General features: G+C 38.9%; 1 protein-coding gene across 1 annotated transcript in view; it reads left to right on the forward strand.

The window, feature by feature from the left end:
* Positions 1–15,810, forward strand: part of myo9aa (myosin IXAa) — a 568,471-nt gene that overhangs the window by 396,857 nt on the left and 155,804 nt on the right. The window contains 3 exon segments of the mRNA XM_028823069.2: positions 1,177–1,266; positions 9,204–9,320; positions 9,662–9,796. Coding sequence (XP_028678902.2) covers positions 1,177–1,266; positions 9,204–9,320; positions 9,662–9,796 — 342 coding nt within the window.

Raw genomic sequence — 15,810 nt, forward strand, 5'->3', positions numbered from 1 at the left:
TTCAGTTGCACCCTCTAGGGCCATTAGCCCTGGGCAAATGATTTAATTTTTCATGTCTTTTTCTATATGCAAAGCAAAGCCATAGTGTAGCAAATTTATCTTTAAATGTATGAAATACTGGTGGCATACATATAGCTTTTAAAATAAATACTGATTTACCATGGTGAGGGACATTGCTTGTTTTATTATAACATCTGTTAATCCAGAAAGACAAGTAACACCAGTTATTATTGTCATCTAGCTAGCATTGTTACCATTAACTGGCACAGAGGACTTCCAAGTTTCCCAGTCTACATATTTTTTTAATATTAATTGAGTTCATTGTGGTCTAAATGTTCTTGTGGGAACATCATTTCACTCCTCTTTTTAGTTTTAGGAAGAAGAGTTTATTTTATCTGTGTCTCTCAACAAGTACTTGCCTTTTATAAAATTGAAACCCAGAAATATATAAAAAAAAAATGTATGTAGTACCTTCTCCTCACCTCATTCATGCTGACTTCACCACATTTTATAAGCCAAGAGTCTTGATAAATGATTTTTTAAGGTATACAGTATAAATAAAAATAATATGTCTATAAATATTGCTAAAGAAGTCCAAAATGACTGCATACAGCTGTAAAATGAGGGGTGATTTCTCACCTGCAAGATCTGAAAAACAAAATATCGACTGAAAAACAGAATGTGGTGAAAGAAGAAGAGTGCATCGCTCCTTTGGGAGAGCTGAGTACTCCGTAAATTACTGGTAATAATGTTGTCTGCTTGGAGATATGACCATTCTAAATGAGCATGATGGCAAGATTAATCATCATTCTGCTGTTTTCATTTGAAAGAGGAGTGAAGTCTTCCAAATTACCGGTTTTTCATTTCTTGGAAAATTAAGATGTCTCAAGAACAAGCAAACAAGTCTTTTTTCATACTAATGATAATGGAAAATGCATTTTTGTACAGGCATCATCACTACTAACAGTTTGAAGAATTAAGGTAATGTGTTTCAGAATATGCTATTAATTACATGTTCTTAAATTAAGCAGGATTAAATCAGGAGTAAAGTCTATGATAGCAGGTGGGAGTACATTGACCTTGCTTGGAATAAAGTAAAACATTACACAATTTTTAATGATTCATTTTTATGTTCATGATGTTTTAATGATACATTTTATGTTATTTTTTTCAAAGGTGAAGGAAGAAATGTTGTTTGAAGCCCTCACGACCAGAAAGACTGTGACAGTGGGTGAGAAGCTCATTGTACCATATAAGCTTGCAGAGGTGAGTTTTAGTTTATTTTCTGTTTAACAATCAGCTTTATAACAAACATCCATCCATCCATTTTCCAACCCGCTGAATCCAAACACAGGGTCACGGGGGTCTGCTGGAGCCAATCCCAGCCAACACAGGGCACAAGGCAGGAAACAATCCCGGGCAGGGTGCCAACCCACCGCAGGACACACACAAACACACCCACACACCAAGCACACACTAGGGCCAATGTAGAATCGCCAGTCCACCTAACCAGCATGTCTTTGGACTGTGGGAGGAAACCGGAGCGCCCAGAGGGAACCCACGCAGACACAGGGAGAACATGCAAACTCCACGCAGGGAGGACCCGGGAAGCAAACCCAGGTCCCCAGGTCTCCCAACTGCGAGGCAGCAGCGCTACCCACTGCGCCACCGTGTCGCCCATAACAAACATATAGTATACAAAATTTTTAAAAAGTATTTTGAAATAGTGAGCATTGCCTTACTTTTCAAAAGCTTATAATGAAGTTCTTTAGCTAGTTACAGTGTTCAAAGTGAGTCTTGTTCCGAGGCCTTACATAGGGTCAAACATCCTGGAAAGCATGTCATATATTTCCCAGAAACATTAGCTCTCACACACTGCATCAAATACTCCAAAAGTCAGATTGTTCCACTCACTCTGGTATAATATGCTAGTACACTCAAACCGTAACAGTGTGCAAGGATTTTAACTTGTTATTCTGAAATATGTAGCTGGAGAGTTGCAGACTGGTGGATGAAGGCAAAACTAATTCAAAATTAAATTGAAAACTCGGCTTTTTGTGTGAAATCTCTGCACGCTTTATTCAAGGTCTCTTGTTAATAAATGGTAGCATTTCCCAAAATACAATGGTATCTAGCACATCATGATTATGATACAACTGGCCTCATCATTTGAAAAATAGAGCTCACTTTCCTTTGACAATACAATTTAAAAAAAACAGTTGAAAAAATGCAGTTAATAGATTGATGTAATTTGAAAACAAAGTCCGACCTCCAGAGGTTCTTTGCTTAACTGTTAACAACCACATCATAGAAATCACGCAGTGATTTGAATTCGAGAGAAGAAAAAACACACCCTTTTTTTTTTTTTAAAACAAGCCTTTTGCTCTCCAGTAAGCTTTCAATGGTGGAGCTGAATTTAATATCAGATGACATTTTTCATGAAACCACATATAAATATTCAAGCATTCATTCTTTTCATTCTAAACCACTGTTCTTTTTATGCTACTTGTGCACTAAAACAAACAAAATTCCTGTAATAATTTGTTGGTTACCTGAAACAATTTTTAACTTGTCTGTCTGCACAACAGCTCAGGTACTGCATACACTTCTTAACTTATCTGCCACCGCTTCCTTGTCTACTCATCCATATAAGACTACGCAAATTATAATGGTTGGGCTTCTTTAAATATTATTTCTCTCTTTCAATAAGTTTTTTTTAATTTTTTTTTAGAGCTGTATGGTTTATACTTTGAGTTATTAAAGGTATTCTGGGCTGGTTAGTTCCTATATAGTTTTGTTTTTGAGAGAGCTTATTTTTATTAATGTCTTATTTGGGTATTTGTTATGATGTCATTTTGTTTTATTGTATATGCCACCATTCTGAGCAGTCGTGGTCATGTTGTGACTGTGGGTGTTTAGGGATATGTCTTAAGAGTTTGAACAGCATGACACCATTTCTGTGATGCTGCATAAACCGGCACTTGGATTTGTCAGCATCTTTGTGTGCGGAGATGCTGCTTGAAAATAAAAGTATTAGGTATTTTTTTCAGATTTTGTTTTTGTTGTTTTATTGGACTCTAGCTTCCTTCTCTTTGACTTTGACATTCTGGTTTTGGCACAGGGTTTAGTCTGTCATTTTTGGTTTTGACCATGCACGATTCTGACCGTGTATTTTGCCTCATCCGTTTCCTAATCCTTAATCAATCTTTCCATTCTCCTTGCCTCAGTTTGGCATAACACAAATTATATTGCTAGCTCTTGACTGTAGCATATGAAGAGAAAGCCTCCAGTCCACGTGGACAAAACAAGATTGAATCTCCCAAGACTTGTTGTTCTGTATCAGAAATTCAATAATAGCACAAGATTTGGTTTTCTTGCTCTTTTTCAGGTATGCTTGTTTGCTATGTTATGAAACAAGTAACATACTGTATACTCTAAATGAGAAACACTCACTCACATATTTTAGTACATGGAACTTCATATTTGGCCACTTACCAGATCAGCACCATTCAGTACCCCTTTCAGGCTCAGCCTCAAAACTTTAGATGTGTGTACATGACTGTAGCAAACTGTCAAAAGTACTGTTAAAAGCAGACTAAGAGCCCTGTGGGGACAAAAAGAAATACTTGGCAAAAGACACTACACTTGGTATGCTTTATCAATCCCTTATATGCATACACCCTTCAAAACACACTCTAGGACTTTAGTCAAATATATAACACATTATTATCTTTCTTTTCAACCAATATTGCTCCCCACTCCCCTCCTCCTGACCTCCACTCTTACACAATATTCCTTGCTTTATCTTCATCCCTCAGTCTTAATAATAATAACCTCATTATGGAATCTAAACGGCAACCTGCTTATGACCGCAGGACTCAGAGGCAGGATTTGGTCGTGAAGATGAGCAAGAAGTCACAAAAAATGTGACTGCTTTGATTCCATTATATACACTGCTGATCCTGTGAAGACAGGTTTACCTGCACTTCTCTTGAGAAGTGTACCTTGAAAGTTTTTGGCACCACAGTTTTGTAAAATTGTTTTTTTCCCAGTTTCTGTCATTTCAGGTGATAGCTTTCGACAGTTATGATGAAATTCCCATTCTTAAGTTCTGTCTCACTTATATCATCATTCATTGATACTTAACACGGTGACTGCCAATTTTCAGTTCCTTGTGCCAACTACCAGTTAACTCGACTTTTAGAGAAAATATATTTTTTATTTGAGTTTTGCTGAGTAATAAAATACATTCAATTTTAAAATAACACTTTTATTTTGCATTGACATTAGGAACAAATTTACCTGTTGTCAATGTGGCAGTCTTTGTTTTAAGCACAGGTGAAAAGAAGAAGAAAATAAATGCTGATGGTCTCACTAATTAAAAATGGTGGAAAGTGCTGTATTATTTTAATGTACACAATTTGGCAAAAGCTATAACAAATATATAAAAATGGGTAATGAATAGGGCTAAAATAAAATATATGCAGGTTTCTGCTTCAACTTAAAATCTAAAAGTGGCAAAGAATGACCATATTTTGCATAAATGTTAAGAAACACTTCATTCATATTAAAATGTCTTATTGTCTGGTATTGCCTGCCCAGAAAAGTAAAAGCTGTTTTTATTTCTTATGCTAAATAATTTTCTTATTAGAAAAAGGCAGTGTCTTACAACTTTCACAAATATTTCAGACACCAATTAAGAAGATAAGTAAGCACTTGGAGCAAATGAATGAATACAAATTGAAAAATACATACATTATGACAGTGGCTAATTGGTTCCATTGGGTCCCTTACAGGACAGACACACACACTTATACCCAAATAAGTTCAGTATAAAATGGTATTTTAAACTAATATATGAGAGGAAAATGAGAATTTCTAGAGAAAAAGTGGTGCAGACGCAGGGAGAGCCTGCATACTACTCCTCACAGCCCACATCTCGGTGTGGTCACCTAACCCAGGATGCCAAAGACTCTAGTTTATTTTTTAACATAGCTAAAATTCCATTGCTGAATTTCATAATGAATCAGAACATTTAAATTGTGCATATAATTCTTCCTAATATCTGTATGTAAATAATGTTTAGCAACACGTCTTACAGCATAATGCCAGCCAATAAAGATGTACTAATTATATTTAGTATGGTCATTGCAAGTACTATAAGAAGAGATGTTAAAATCCAAGAAATTTGGTAAATGTTTTACATAAAGAATCAAAACTTTTTAATGTCAAATTATAGCAACTCAAAATAGGCAGATTTAATGTTTGTCTTATTCTTGGCAAAGTACTGTACTGGAAGGTCACATGGACCACCATGTGCCTCTAGAAGGTCTGCTGGCGTGACACAAAGTCTCCATAATTTATTCCATGCTTTAGGCTAATGAGAATGTTTTGAGGTTAAACATTGGGATCTGAGGTTTAAGACCTGCACCATCCATTCTCCTGTTTGGTACCGCAATTTCTTTTTTCTGACTTTTCTCACTCGCTTAGGTGAGCATATGGTGCAGGGCAGGCATAATGTGGCCAGTAAAGTAGCTTGATTCAGCCTGCATCTGTTTGTTTTTTTCCCATCTAAATCCACTGTGTATAAAGGAATTTGAACAGTAGACCAGGTAAACGTATTTCAACAACAGTAGATATGACCATTTACTCAACGCGCAGAGTTAAGATAAGATAGTTTTTATTTTACTTGTGTGGCTCTTACTTCTCCAGCAACTTGCCATCTTACCAATACTGATCACTCATTTACTGAGGGATTCCACAGACTCTCTGAATAGGAGGAACTAAAACAATACAAAAGCCATGTTGCTGCTCCAGTAGGAATTAAGAAAAATAACTATTAGAGCACAATTAGTCCTTTGGTTTTAAACATGTTTTAATAACTTGCATAATTTTCTTTTATGAAAACTAAAACATTGAACAATATACCTACTCACGTGCCTGTAAGTTTAATAAGTAGCCCAACTTCAACTAACACCATCAGTGCTTAAAATAGTTAAAGCAGCATGTGGTCACTGACATCAGTTACTGTTAGCGATGATACTAATCATTTCTTGCTTGTATTGTGCTCACCCTGTTGTGTTCCAAATATGAGAAAATTCTGACTGATTTCTTAGTATGACCGCCCATACTACACAAGTAAGTGTCTCAGACTCACTAAAGTCTGCTTTCTGTGCATGCTGTTTGACTGTAATCTCACTGCTACCTCCTTGCCTAAGTTATAAAAGGTGCAACTGCCAGAGACAGAGCACTGACTGGATGAATAAATTCTGATCATGTGTTTCATTAGAGCAGGCAAAAGATAGATAGATAGATAGATAGATAGATAGATAGATAGATAGATAGATAGATAGATAGATAGATAGATAGATAGATAGATAGATAGATAGATAGATAGATAGATACATACATACATACATACATACATACATACATACATACATACTTTATTAATCCCGATGGGAAATTCACAAAATGTGGAGGACCAGTGAGGAAAGGTTTCAAAACCTGTTTTACCAGGGTCTGTCAAGAGGTCACTTTCTTGTCCCACTTGATTTGATTTAGTTTTGCAAATTTGATTTATAGAAGTGACCTGCAGTTAGACAAGGAAGCTATGTTGAAACTTTGTTTTCTTTGTAAAGCACAATGTGATTTGGAGCTAGGGTCTTTGGGCTTAGGTACAACTGGTTTTCAACCTAAAATTAGTTCAACGTTTAAACATTTTGTACTCACATCCCTAACTACATTACTAAACTAGTCTGAATTGGGCCAAAGGGATACATTATTATTTTCATTTTAGAAACCATTATTAGTTCTAAATATTCTGTCATTAAATAGAAATCGCCAAAATTTGGTTATAGAAACACATACAATTAAGCATTTCTTCTTTGTGCATCATAATGTGAAGCCCATGTTGAGTACCGGTGATAGCTGACTATGGATGTCAAATAAAATGGAGGATACTCGTGACACTGTTAAATAATTTTGCTAGTTTTTCAAAGATGGTAGTTTTTACTTACTCAACTTTGGTATTGCCACAAAGCTAAGTGCTGAGTACTTACCTTCAGGCTCAAATGGTTCCTTGGATGCCAGCTATAAAACATTTCAATTCTTTTACCCATTTTAATTGTTGCATCAGGTTGTCCTCTGACAGTACTCAGGGATGGATCTCATATCAGAAATGATCCTTTGATTAGTATGATTTTCACTTTGACCTAAAGCAAGGTTGGTCCTGGAGGGCCACGGTGGCTGCAGGTTTTTTCTTCCAACCTATTTGCTTAATTACAAAACAATCCTTGCCAATAACAGATTGCTCTATTATAAAAAAAAAATCTTGGAAGGATATGTGATTTTCTAATAGACACTTTTACGTCCCGCGTGACAAGGCAGCAAGACAAAAGAACAGCTGCTGTACAGGCTTTTATATGATCGACGCGCCGCGCGACAAGCAGAACACGCAGCTTGGCAGCAGCGAGCCAGCAGCCTATCCGACTGCATCTATTTAGTGTGCATTCAGCCCCCACACCCCTTCACAACCTGAGCGCCAGAGATGTGAAGTGGCTGGCACGTAGCGTGCCCTGGGGGGGTTTGGGCAAGAGAAGCATTGTAAGCCTTGTATTATTCAATATTATGACTTGTTTGTGTTATAACTAGTAACAGAGCAAGATGCAGAAGACAAAGATATGGAAAAAGATGACCCGCTGTGGCAACCCCTAACAGGAGCAGCAGAAAGAAGAAGTGTTTTAACTCTTCAATGTCATCCATCCATCCATTTTCCAACCCGCTGAATCCAAACAGGGTCACGGGGGTCTGCTGGAGCCAATCCCAGCCAACACAGGGCACAAGGCAGGGAACCAATCCCAGGCAGGGTGCCAACCCACCGCAGGACACACACACAAACACACCCACACACCAAATACACACTAGGGCCAATTTAGAATCGCCAATCCACCAAACCTGCATGTCTTTGGATTGTGGGAGGAAACCGGAGCGCCCGGAGGAAACCCATGCAGACACGGGGAGAACATGCAAACTCCACGCAGGGAGGACCCGGGAATCGAACCCAGGTCCCCAGGTCTCCCAACTGCGAGGCAGCAGCGCTACCCACTGCGCCACCGTGCCGCCCTCTTCAATGTCATGCCATTCTTAATTCATAAATAGTTTTTTCTTTCTAATGACATTATCCAAATGGTTTAAAGCTTAAAACAGAAATTTTTAGTTCTTCACCTTTTCTTCGGTTTCCTTCTGAATATTTTCTTAAACCAAATAATGCACAGTGAATCCACACAGGTGTAAATGGAAACAAGTTATATGGAGAACTTCCCATTCCTTAGTCAGTAAGGAGCCATGAAAAACAGTGAACACAGCTGTTTAAGACTAAAATAAGTAAGGGTGGGAAATGTTAACAAGTGAGACCACTAAAATGAAGCAGAAAATGTCTCCTAAGCAATAAGTGTTTCACCAACAATAAGTTACATCTCATGAAGCAACTGGGTTGCAACAAAACCCCACAGCCACTGCAGCCCTCCAGGACCAATGGTGTTCACCTCCCTGATTTAAACGGTCTTAAATAAGCAAATCATTTAAAGTTAAATTAGCAGCAAAAACTGGTCACTAATTAATATTGTGGTTAGAATGAAAACCTGCAGTCCTCCAGGAGTGACTTTGCTCACCCCTAATTTAAAGAGTTTGAGCCTTAAATAGCAAATCAATTAAATAATGTTAATCAACAACAAAAACTGGTCGCTAATTGGTTAGTGGTAAATGGTTAATGGTTAGAATGAAAACCTGTAGCCACTGTCACCCCTTGACCTACTGTAAAGCTATCACTGTCTTAGCAAGATGCTGCAACTTACATAACTGACTCACCACCTTAAACTCTGATGGACATTTTGCCATGGAAAACTGCGTGTAAAGTTCACAGTAGAGGCAAGGCTGAACATACAGGCCATAGATTTTACTTACTTTGTAACATCTACTAGACCAAGGCTATGTAAACCTGTCACACTTTTAGTCTTTCATTTACGATTGAAAGAAGTTGTCTGAGATCCTTTTACTTTCTTTGCAAATAACAGACAACTAACAATGATTTAGTCAATGCTGAAAGGCCTGAGCTGGATGAACCGGTGACGAAACTCGACATAATGGGGGCTGTTCACATTTGTACGGTACTCACCATGGACTCTGTTGTGTCTGTTTTACAGGCTGGGACTGTGCGAGATTCTATGGCCAAATCACTTTACAGTGCACTGTTTGACTGGATTGTGTTCCGAATCAACCATGCATTATTCAACACGAAGGATCTGGAGGAGACCACAAAGGTGGGCAATTAATCAAGCAACCTTTGAATCTGTTGCTTCACTTATTATTCATGTTTATAATTTTTACTCTTCTTACAAATCCTTCATTGGATTTGGTGGACATTTTTTTTTAAATTAGGTTGTAGCTGGTAATGTGCTGTAACTTTCTCATTCCTAAACTTTCCTTTCACCTTATATTTAATTATAAATATTACTCTTGTGGCACTTTTCTGTCTTCTCATTGTTCTGTTTTGCTTCACTTTTACTTGTAATATGTATATTAAAGAATAAATAAGTGGTATGAGGAAAAAATGCAGCTATTCCAAAATAAGTTACATACCAGGCTCCAATTACTTTTCCAGATCCTTTCTATTGGAGTCCTTGATATTTTTGGATTTGAAGACTATGAAAATAACAGCTTTGAACAGTTCTGTATAAACTTTGCCAATGAGCGGCTTCAGCATTATTTTAACCAGCACATTTTCAAAATTGAGCAGGTAAGCCATTCAGATTGTTGAATTATTACTATCATTGTTATTCATCGTCACACATGGAATACGCAGTTTACCAGATATTAATTATTACAATAGAGCAGCTAGATGAATGTTTCTGCAGTAACATTGCTAACTGAAGTTTTTGTTTTTCTGTCCTGTGAAGTCACCTAGCCATATCCTCTGTTAGGTTCATTTCCCCTTTTCCAAAATTTTGCTTTACTTGCCAAGTTAATATTACATAAACTTCTCCTTTGGGAAACTGTTCAAACTAAGTATAACTCTTTATTACTCTGTCAATGTACAGTACACCTAAATAGATATGCATGGAAATGTTTTGTACATAAGTTGATTTATATCTGTAAATCTGTTTAAGTGATCAGAGCCTGTAAGAATAAATTAAATAGAATGAAACTGCGTCTAGCCAGCAGGTGATGCAGTTTGTGAGATTTTGAGAAAGAGGGTTTCCTCTTTGCTAGGACAACAGCTGCATCCCGCATTAACTCTTGTTTCCTTATTTCCTGTACTATAAAAAGAAATGAGTTCTTAGATGATAATCCCAGATTAATCAAAAGTTAAATCCTTAATGTTTGAAAAATATCCTAGAAGAGTAAAGATTTACCATTACTTTTTTTTTTTTTTTTTTAAACCTTGGTGTGTCCTCTTGTTTATGGGCATGGAAATGTTTGTCATATGTTAGTCTCCAAATCCAATTAAAAGGCATGTCGTAAGACAGATTTGTTATCGCTATGATGTCATTCACATTAGAGAATTTTTGGTTCTCAAGAACAAATTATTTGGCATCTACCACTGAGATCTCAAATTGGTGTTCAGGTTATTTTCTAAAGGTGGAAAACTCGTAATGTTTGGCTTGGTCCTTGATTGTGTAACCTTTTCCCCACTTGGCAACAAAACTGCATTCTGTGAGAAGATTCTTTGATGTGATGAGGTAGGAGACGGCTTTGTGTCAGTGGTTTTTAAGGTTGTTTGTGGCACTCTTTATGACTTACTTTGGGATATGTTAGGGACAGTGAATGTGTTACTCGGCCAAGGCAAAATGGTGTTTGCGTTTCTCGTGCAAGAAGAGAAGGCTGAGTGAGTACACTTGCTTCCCAAATCTAGCATGAGTGGAGGTGCATTCTCTGAATCTGTCTTTTGGAGATCCATTTTCATTGGACAAAGCATTAACTATGAGCAGTTAAATAAAAAAAAAAAAAAAAAGACAGAAATAGTATATTGATATTAAAGTACCAGTAATTTATTTATTGAAAGATGACCAGTTTCAGTCTAAAATCTAAAAACAGACAGTTACCATTGCTACATAACAAGTAAAACTGTAAATAGTACACAGCATATATAGATGGGGGTCCACAATGACAGGTTTGACTGGTCTCATTACACAGAGGATTTTTTTTTTCCTTAGGAGACTGCATTCCTTTAATGTGAGTAGTGACATCCTTCACATCTTCTATAAGTCCAGTGTGATTTTCTATGCTGTGGTGTGCTGGGCTGGTAACATCACTTCAAGAGAGGCCCACCGAATTAACAAGCTAATTAAAAGGGAAGGATCAGTTATGGGGCACGCTGTAGACACCCTGGAGGTAGTGGTGAAGGAGAGAATTAAAACCTGAGTGCCATTATGAACAATGCTGCACATCCTCTCTCAGACACACCAATAATGAGGTCTTTAAGACAACAATTCGTTCAGCAAAATGTCTACATAATGTCTTACTGGCACTGTGACTGCCAAGTCAGAAGTTTTCTTTCTTTTGAATATTCTTGCTTTTTTGTCATTCTGGTGTGTGTTCAGACCTTTGTGTGTGTGTATATATATATATATATATATATATATATATATATATATATATATATATATATAAGGGATCACACTCCTCAGCCTACCTGGAAAAGTCTATTCGGGGGTTCTGCAGAGGAGGGTCCGTCGGATAGTCGAACCTCGGATTCAGGAGGAACATTGTGGTTTTCGTCCTGGTCGCGGAACAGTGGACCAGCTCTACACCCTTAGCAGAGTCCTGGAGGGTGCATGGGAGTTCGCCCAACCAGTCTACATGTGTTTTGTGGACTTGGAAAAGGCGTTCGACCGTGTCCCTCGGGGAATCCTGTGGGGGGTACTCCGGGAGTATGGGGTACCGGACCCCCTGATAAGGGCTGTTCGGTCCGTGTACAACCGGTGTCAGAGCTTGGTCCGCATTGCCGGCAGTAAGTCGAACCCGTTTCCAGTGAGAGTTGGACTCCGCCAGGGCTGCCCTTTGTCACCGATTCTGTTCATAACTTTTATGGACAGAATTTCTAGGCGCAGCCAGGGTGTTGAGGGGGTCCGGTTTGGTGGACTCAGGATTTGGTCACTGCTTTTTGCAGATGATGTTGTCCTGTTTGCTTCATCAGGCCGTGATCTTCAGCTCTCTCTGGATCGGTTTGCAGATGAGTGTGAAGCGGCTGGGATGGGAATCAGCACCTCCAAATCCGAGACCATGGTCCTCAGCTGGAAAAGGGTGGAGTGCCCTCTCAGGGTTGGGAGCGAGATCCTGACTTAAGTGGAGGAGTTCAAGTATTTCGGGGTCTTGTTCACAAGTGAGGGAAGAATGGAGCGTGAGATCGACAGGCGGATCGGTGCGGCGTCCGCAGTGATGCGGGCTCTGCATCGGTCTGTCGTGGTGAAAAAGGAGCTGAGCCGTAAGGCAAATCTCTCAATATACCAGTCGATCTATTTTCCTACCCTCACCTATGGTCATGAGCTATGGGTAGTGACTGAAAGAACGAGATCGCGAATACAAGCGGCTGAAATGAGTTTTGTCCGCAGGGTGTCTGGGCTCTCCCTTAAAGATAGGGTGAGAAGCCCAGTCATCCGGGAGGGGCTCAGAGTAGAGCCGCTGCTCCTCTGCATCGAGAGGAGTCAGATGAGGTGGCTCGGGCATCTGATCAGGATGCCTCCTGGACGCCTCCCTGGTGAGGTGTTCCTGGCACGTCCAACCGGGAGGAGGCCCCGGGGAAGACCCAGGACACGCTGGAGGGACTATGTCTCCCGGCTGGCCTGGGAACGCCTCGGGATTCTCCCGGAAGAGCTAGAAGAAGTGGCCGGGGAGAGGGAAGTCTGGGTATCTCTGCTCAAGCTGCTGCCCCCGTGACCCGACTTCGGATAAGCGGAAGAGGATGAATGGATGGATGGATGAGGCAAAGTCGTCACTGACTGACTGACTGACTCATCACTAATTCTCCAACTTCCCGTGTAGGTGGAAGGCTGAAATTTGGCAGGCTCATTCCTTACAGCTTACTTACAAAAGTTAGGCAGGTTTCATTTAGAAATTCAAAGTGTAACGGTCATAACTGGAACCTCTTTTTTGTCCATATACTGTAATGGACTGCAGCTCGCTGGCCGTGGGAGGCGGACTTGCGTATCGCGTCATCACGCCACCCACGTAATCACGTGAACTGACTGTGAACAAAGTATGTACAAAACAAGGAAGAGCTCCAAAGAGTGCTGAAGAAAACATTCATTACACAATTGAGAAGGCAGCGAAACAATAAGAAGCAAGCAAGTGACGCATACAAGCATATTCGTAAGTGCAGCTACTGAGGAAACAAAGCACGGTGTAAACCGTAAGTTCAAATTAAGTTTATAAAAACGCTCCCGCTACCGTTTGCAATACCATATTTGTGACATACAAGTTTAATGAGAAGACACGAGGTATAAATGAGACTTTGGATCACTTTGTAACGGAGTTAAAATTGCTGTAGCGAGAAATTTTTAAGTGCCTGGTCTTAACTAACATTAAATTAAGCAATGGACATCGCAACATCACACAAGAGAGCGGCTCACGTGAACTGACTGAACTTTGAGGCAAAATTGCTTTTCTCCTGTACAACTATACGTTGCATTCTCAACAGTAAGCTTGCACGGCCTGGTCATATTACAACTGGAGTGCTGAACTGACAACGTGGTATACAAACAGAACTATAACAATCGTAATAAACGAACAAAAAAACAGCAGAGAACCCGTGGATTTGAGCGACTGACGCATACAGACATATTCATGAGTGCAGGTACTTCGGAAACAAAGCACCGTGTAAACCTAAAGTTTAAATTAAGTTCATAGACCTACAAAAGGTTGCCATTGATTTGAGACAAGATTGCTTTTCTCCTGTACAACTATATGTTGCATTCTTAACAGTAAGCTTGCACGTCTTGGTCATATTACAACCGGAGTGCTGAACTGACAACGTGGTGTACAAAGAGAACTATAACAATCGTAATATGTGTATATATATATATATATAGGTATATATGTATATATATTTTATTTGTGTCTGTGTGTGTGTGTGTGTGTGTGTATATATATATATATATATATATATATATATATATATATATATATATATATATATATATATATATATGACAGCAACACTCATAACAATGACAGCACAATTACATTGACAATCATGTTACGTTATTTTTAAAATGTTTCCTTTTCTTTTTTATAACCTCTGTAACACACTACTTCTCCGCTGCCAAGCGCGGGTATTTTGCTAGTATATATATATAATATATATGTGTGTATATATATATATATATATATATATATATATATAAATATATATACACACATATACATATATACACATATATATATATATATATATATATATATATATATATATATATATATATATATATATAAATAAATATATATACACACATATACATATATATACACACATACAGTAATCCCTCACCTATCGCGGGGGTTACGTTCCAGAGCCCCCCGCGATAGGTGAAAATCCGCGAAGTAGCGACCTATATTTATTTTATTATTTATACATATTTTAAGGCTTTATAAACCCTTCCCACACTCTTATAAATCTTTCTCACTCTCTTGTTAACCTTTCCCACGCTCTTATAAACACTTCCTATGCTCTTAAACACTTTCTACATTCTTAAACACCTCAGACCAACACTGCACACTGCCTGCACGCAGCGATCAGACGTCAATGTCTGCACTCGCTTTGTGAAGGGGGGCAGCTGAACTCACACTGAGCAGAAATGGACTTTGTGCTGCTTCTGCCAAAATGCCTGCTTGTCGCTCTGCGCGTGGAGTGTGTGTGTGTGTGTGTGTGTGTGTGGGTGTGGGTGTGGGTGTGTGAGAGCTGAACGCACCTTCGCTCAAACCCCCCCTCCCCGGAAGCACAGTAGGCTCCTGCCACTTCGCATTGTCAAGGGGGTGGGGAGCTGAATGAACGCTAAGGAGAAGTGGACTTTGTGCTGCTTGTCGCTCTGCGTGTCAATAATTTAAAAGCCTGTACAATCAGGCTTTTAGGTGTACATCAATTATTTTCCTGTCTCACTGTCTTGTCTTGCGTGAAGTTAAAATGTTTTATAATAGTGAGATGTTACTCATATCCTTAGCCCGACATCCACATATCATATGTGTTAACAAAGTGTGTTTTATAAGTTTACATGTGTTTAAAGCTTGTGGGATGGGTATTTTAAGGCTTAAACTATAAAAATGTTTATTTATATGGTCTTTCTATATCGCGGATTTTCTCCTGTTGCTGATGGGTCTGGAACATAACTTCCGCAATAGGTGGGCAATCACTTGTATTTAAAGACCCGCGAAGTCGTGAATCCGCGAAAAGTGAACTGCGAAGTAGCGAGGGATTACTGTATATATATATATATATATATATATATATATATATATATAGTTTACTGTCAAATAAATGCAAAGGGTACGCTCCACTGCACTCCCTCTCAGGAATCGAACCTCGGACGTCAGCGCCAGAGGCGATGCCCCTAACGTTGCGCCACGGTGTGTGGTTCGTTTATTTGACAGCATGTAGATGGGGGTAATTACATTCACGGCATTCATAGTCTGTGTCACAATCTGATTGTATGGGTGGTTACCTACCAGGTAACGCTTGTGCTTGTATGTATATACAGTGATCCCTCGCTATATCGCGCTTCGCCTTTCGCGGCTTCACTCCATCGCGGATTTTATATG

This window comes from Erpetoichthys calabaricus, chromosome 17 (genome assembly GCF_900747795.2).
Source record: "Erpetoichthys calabaricus chromosome 17, fErpCal1.3, whole genome shotgun sequence".
Lineage (NCBI taxonomy): Eukaryota > Metazoa > Chordata > Cladistia > Polypteriformes > Polypteridae > Erpetoichthys > Erpetoichthys calabaricus.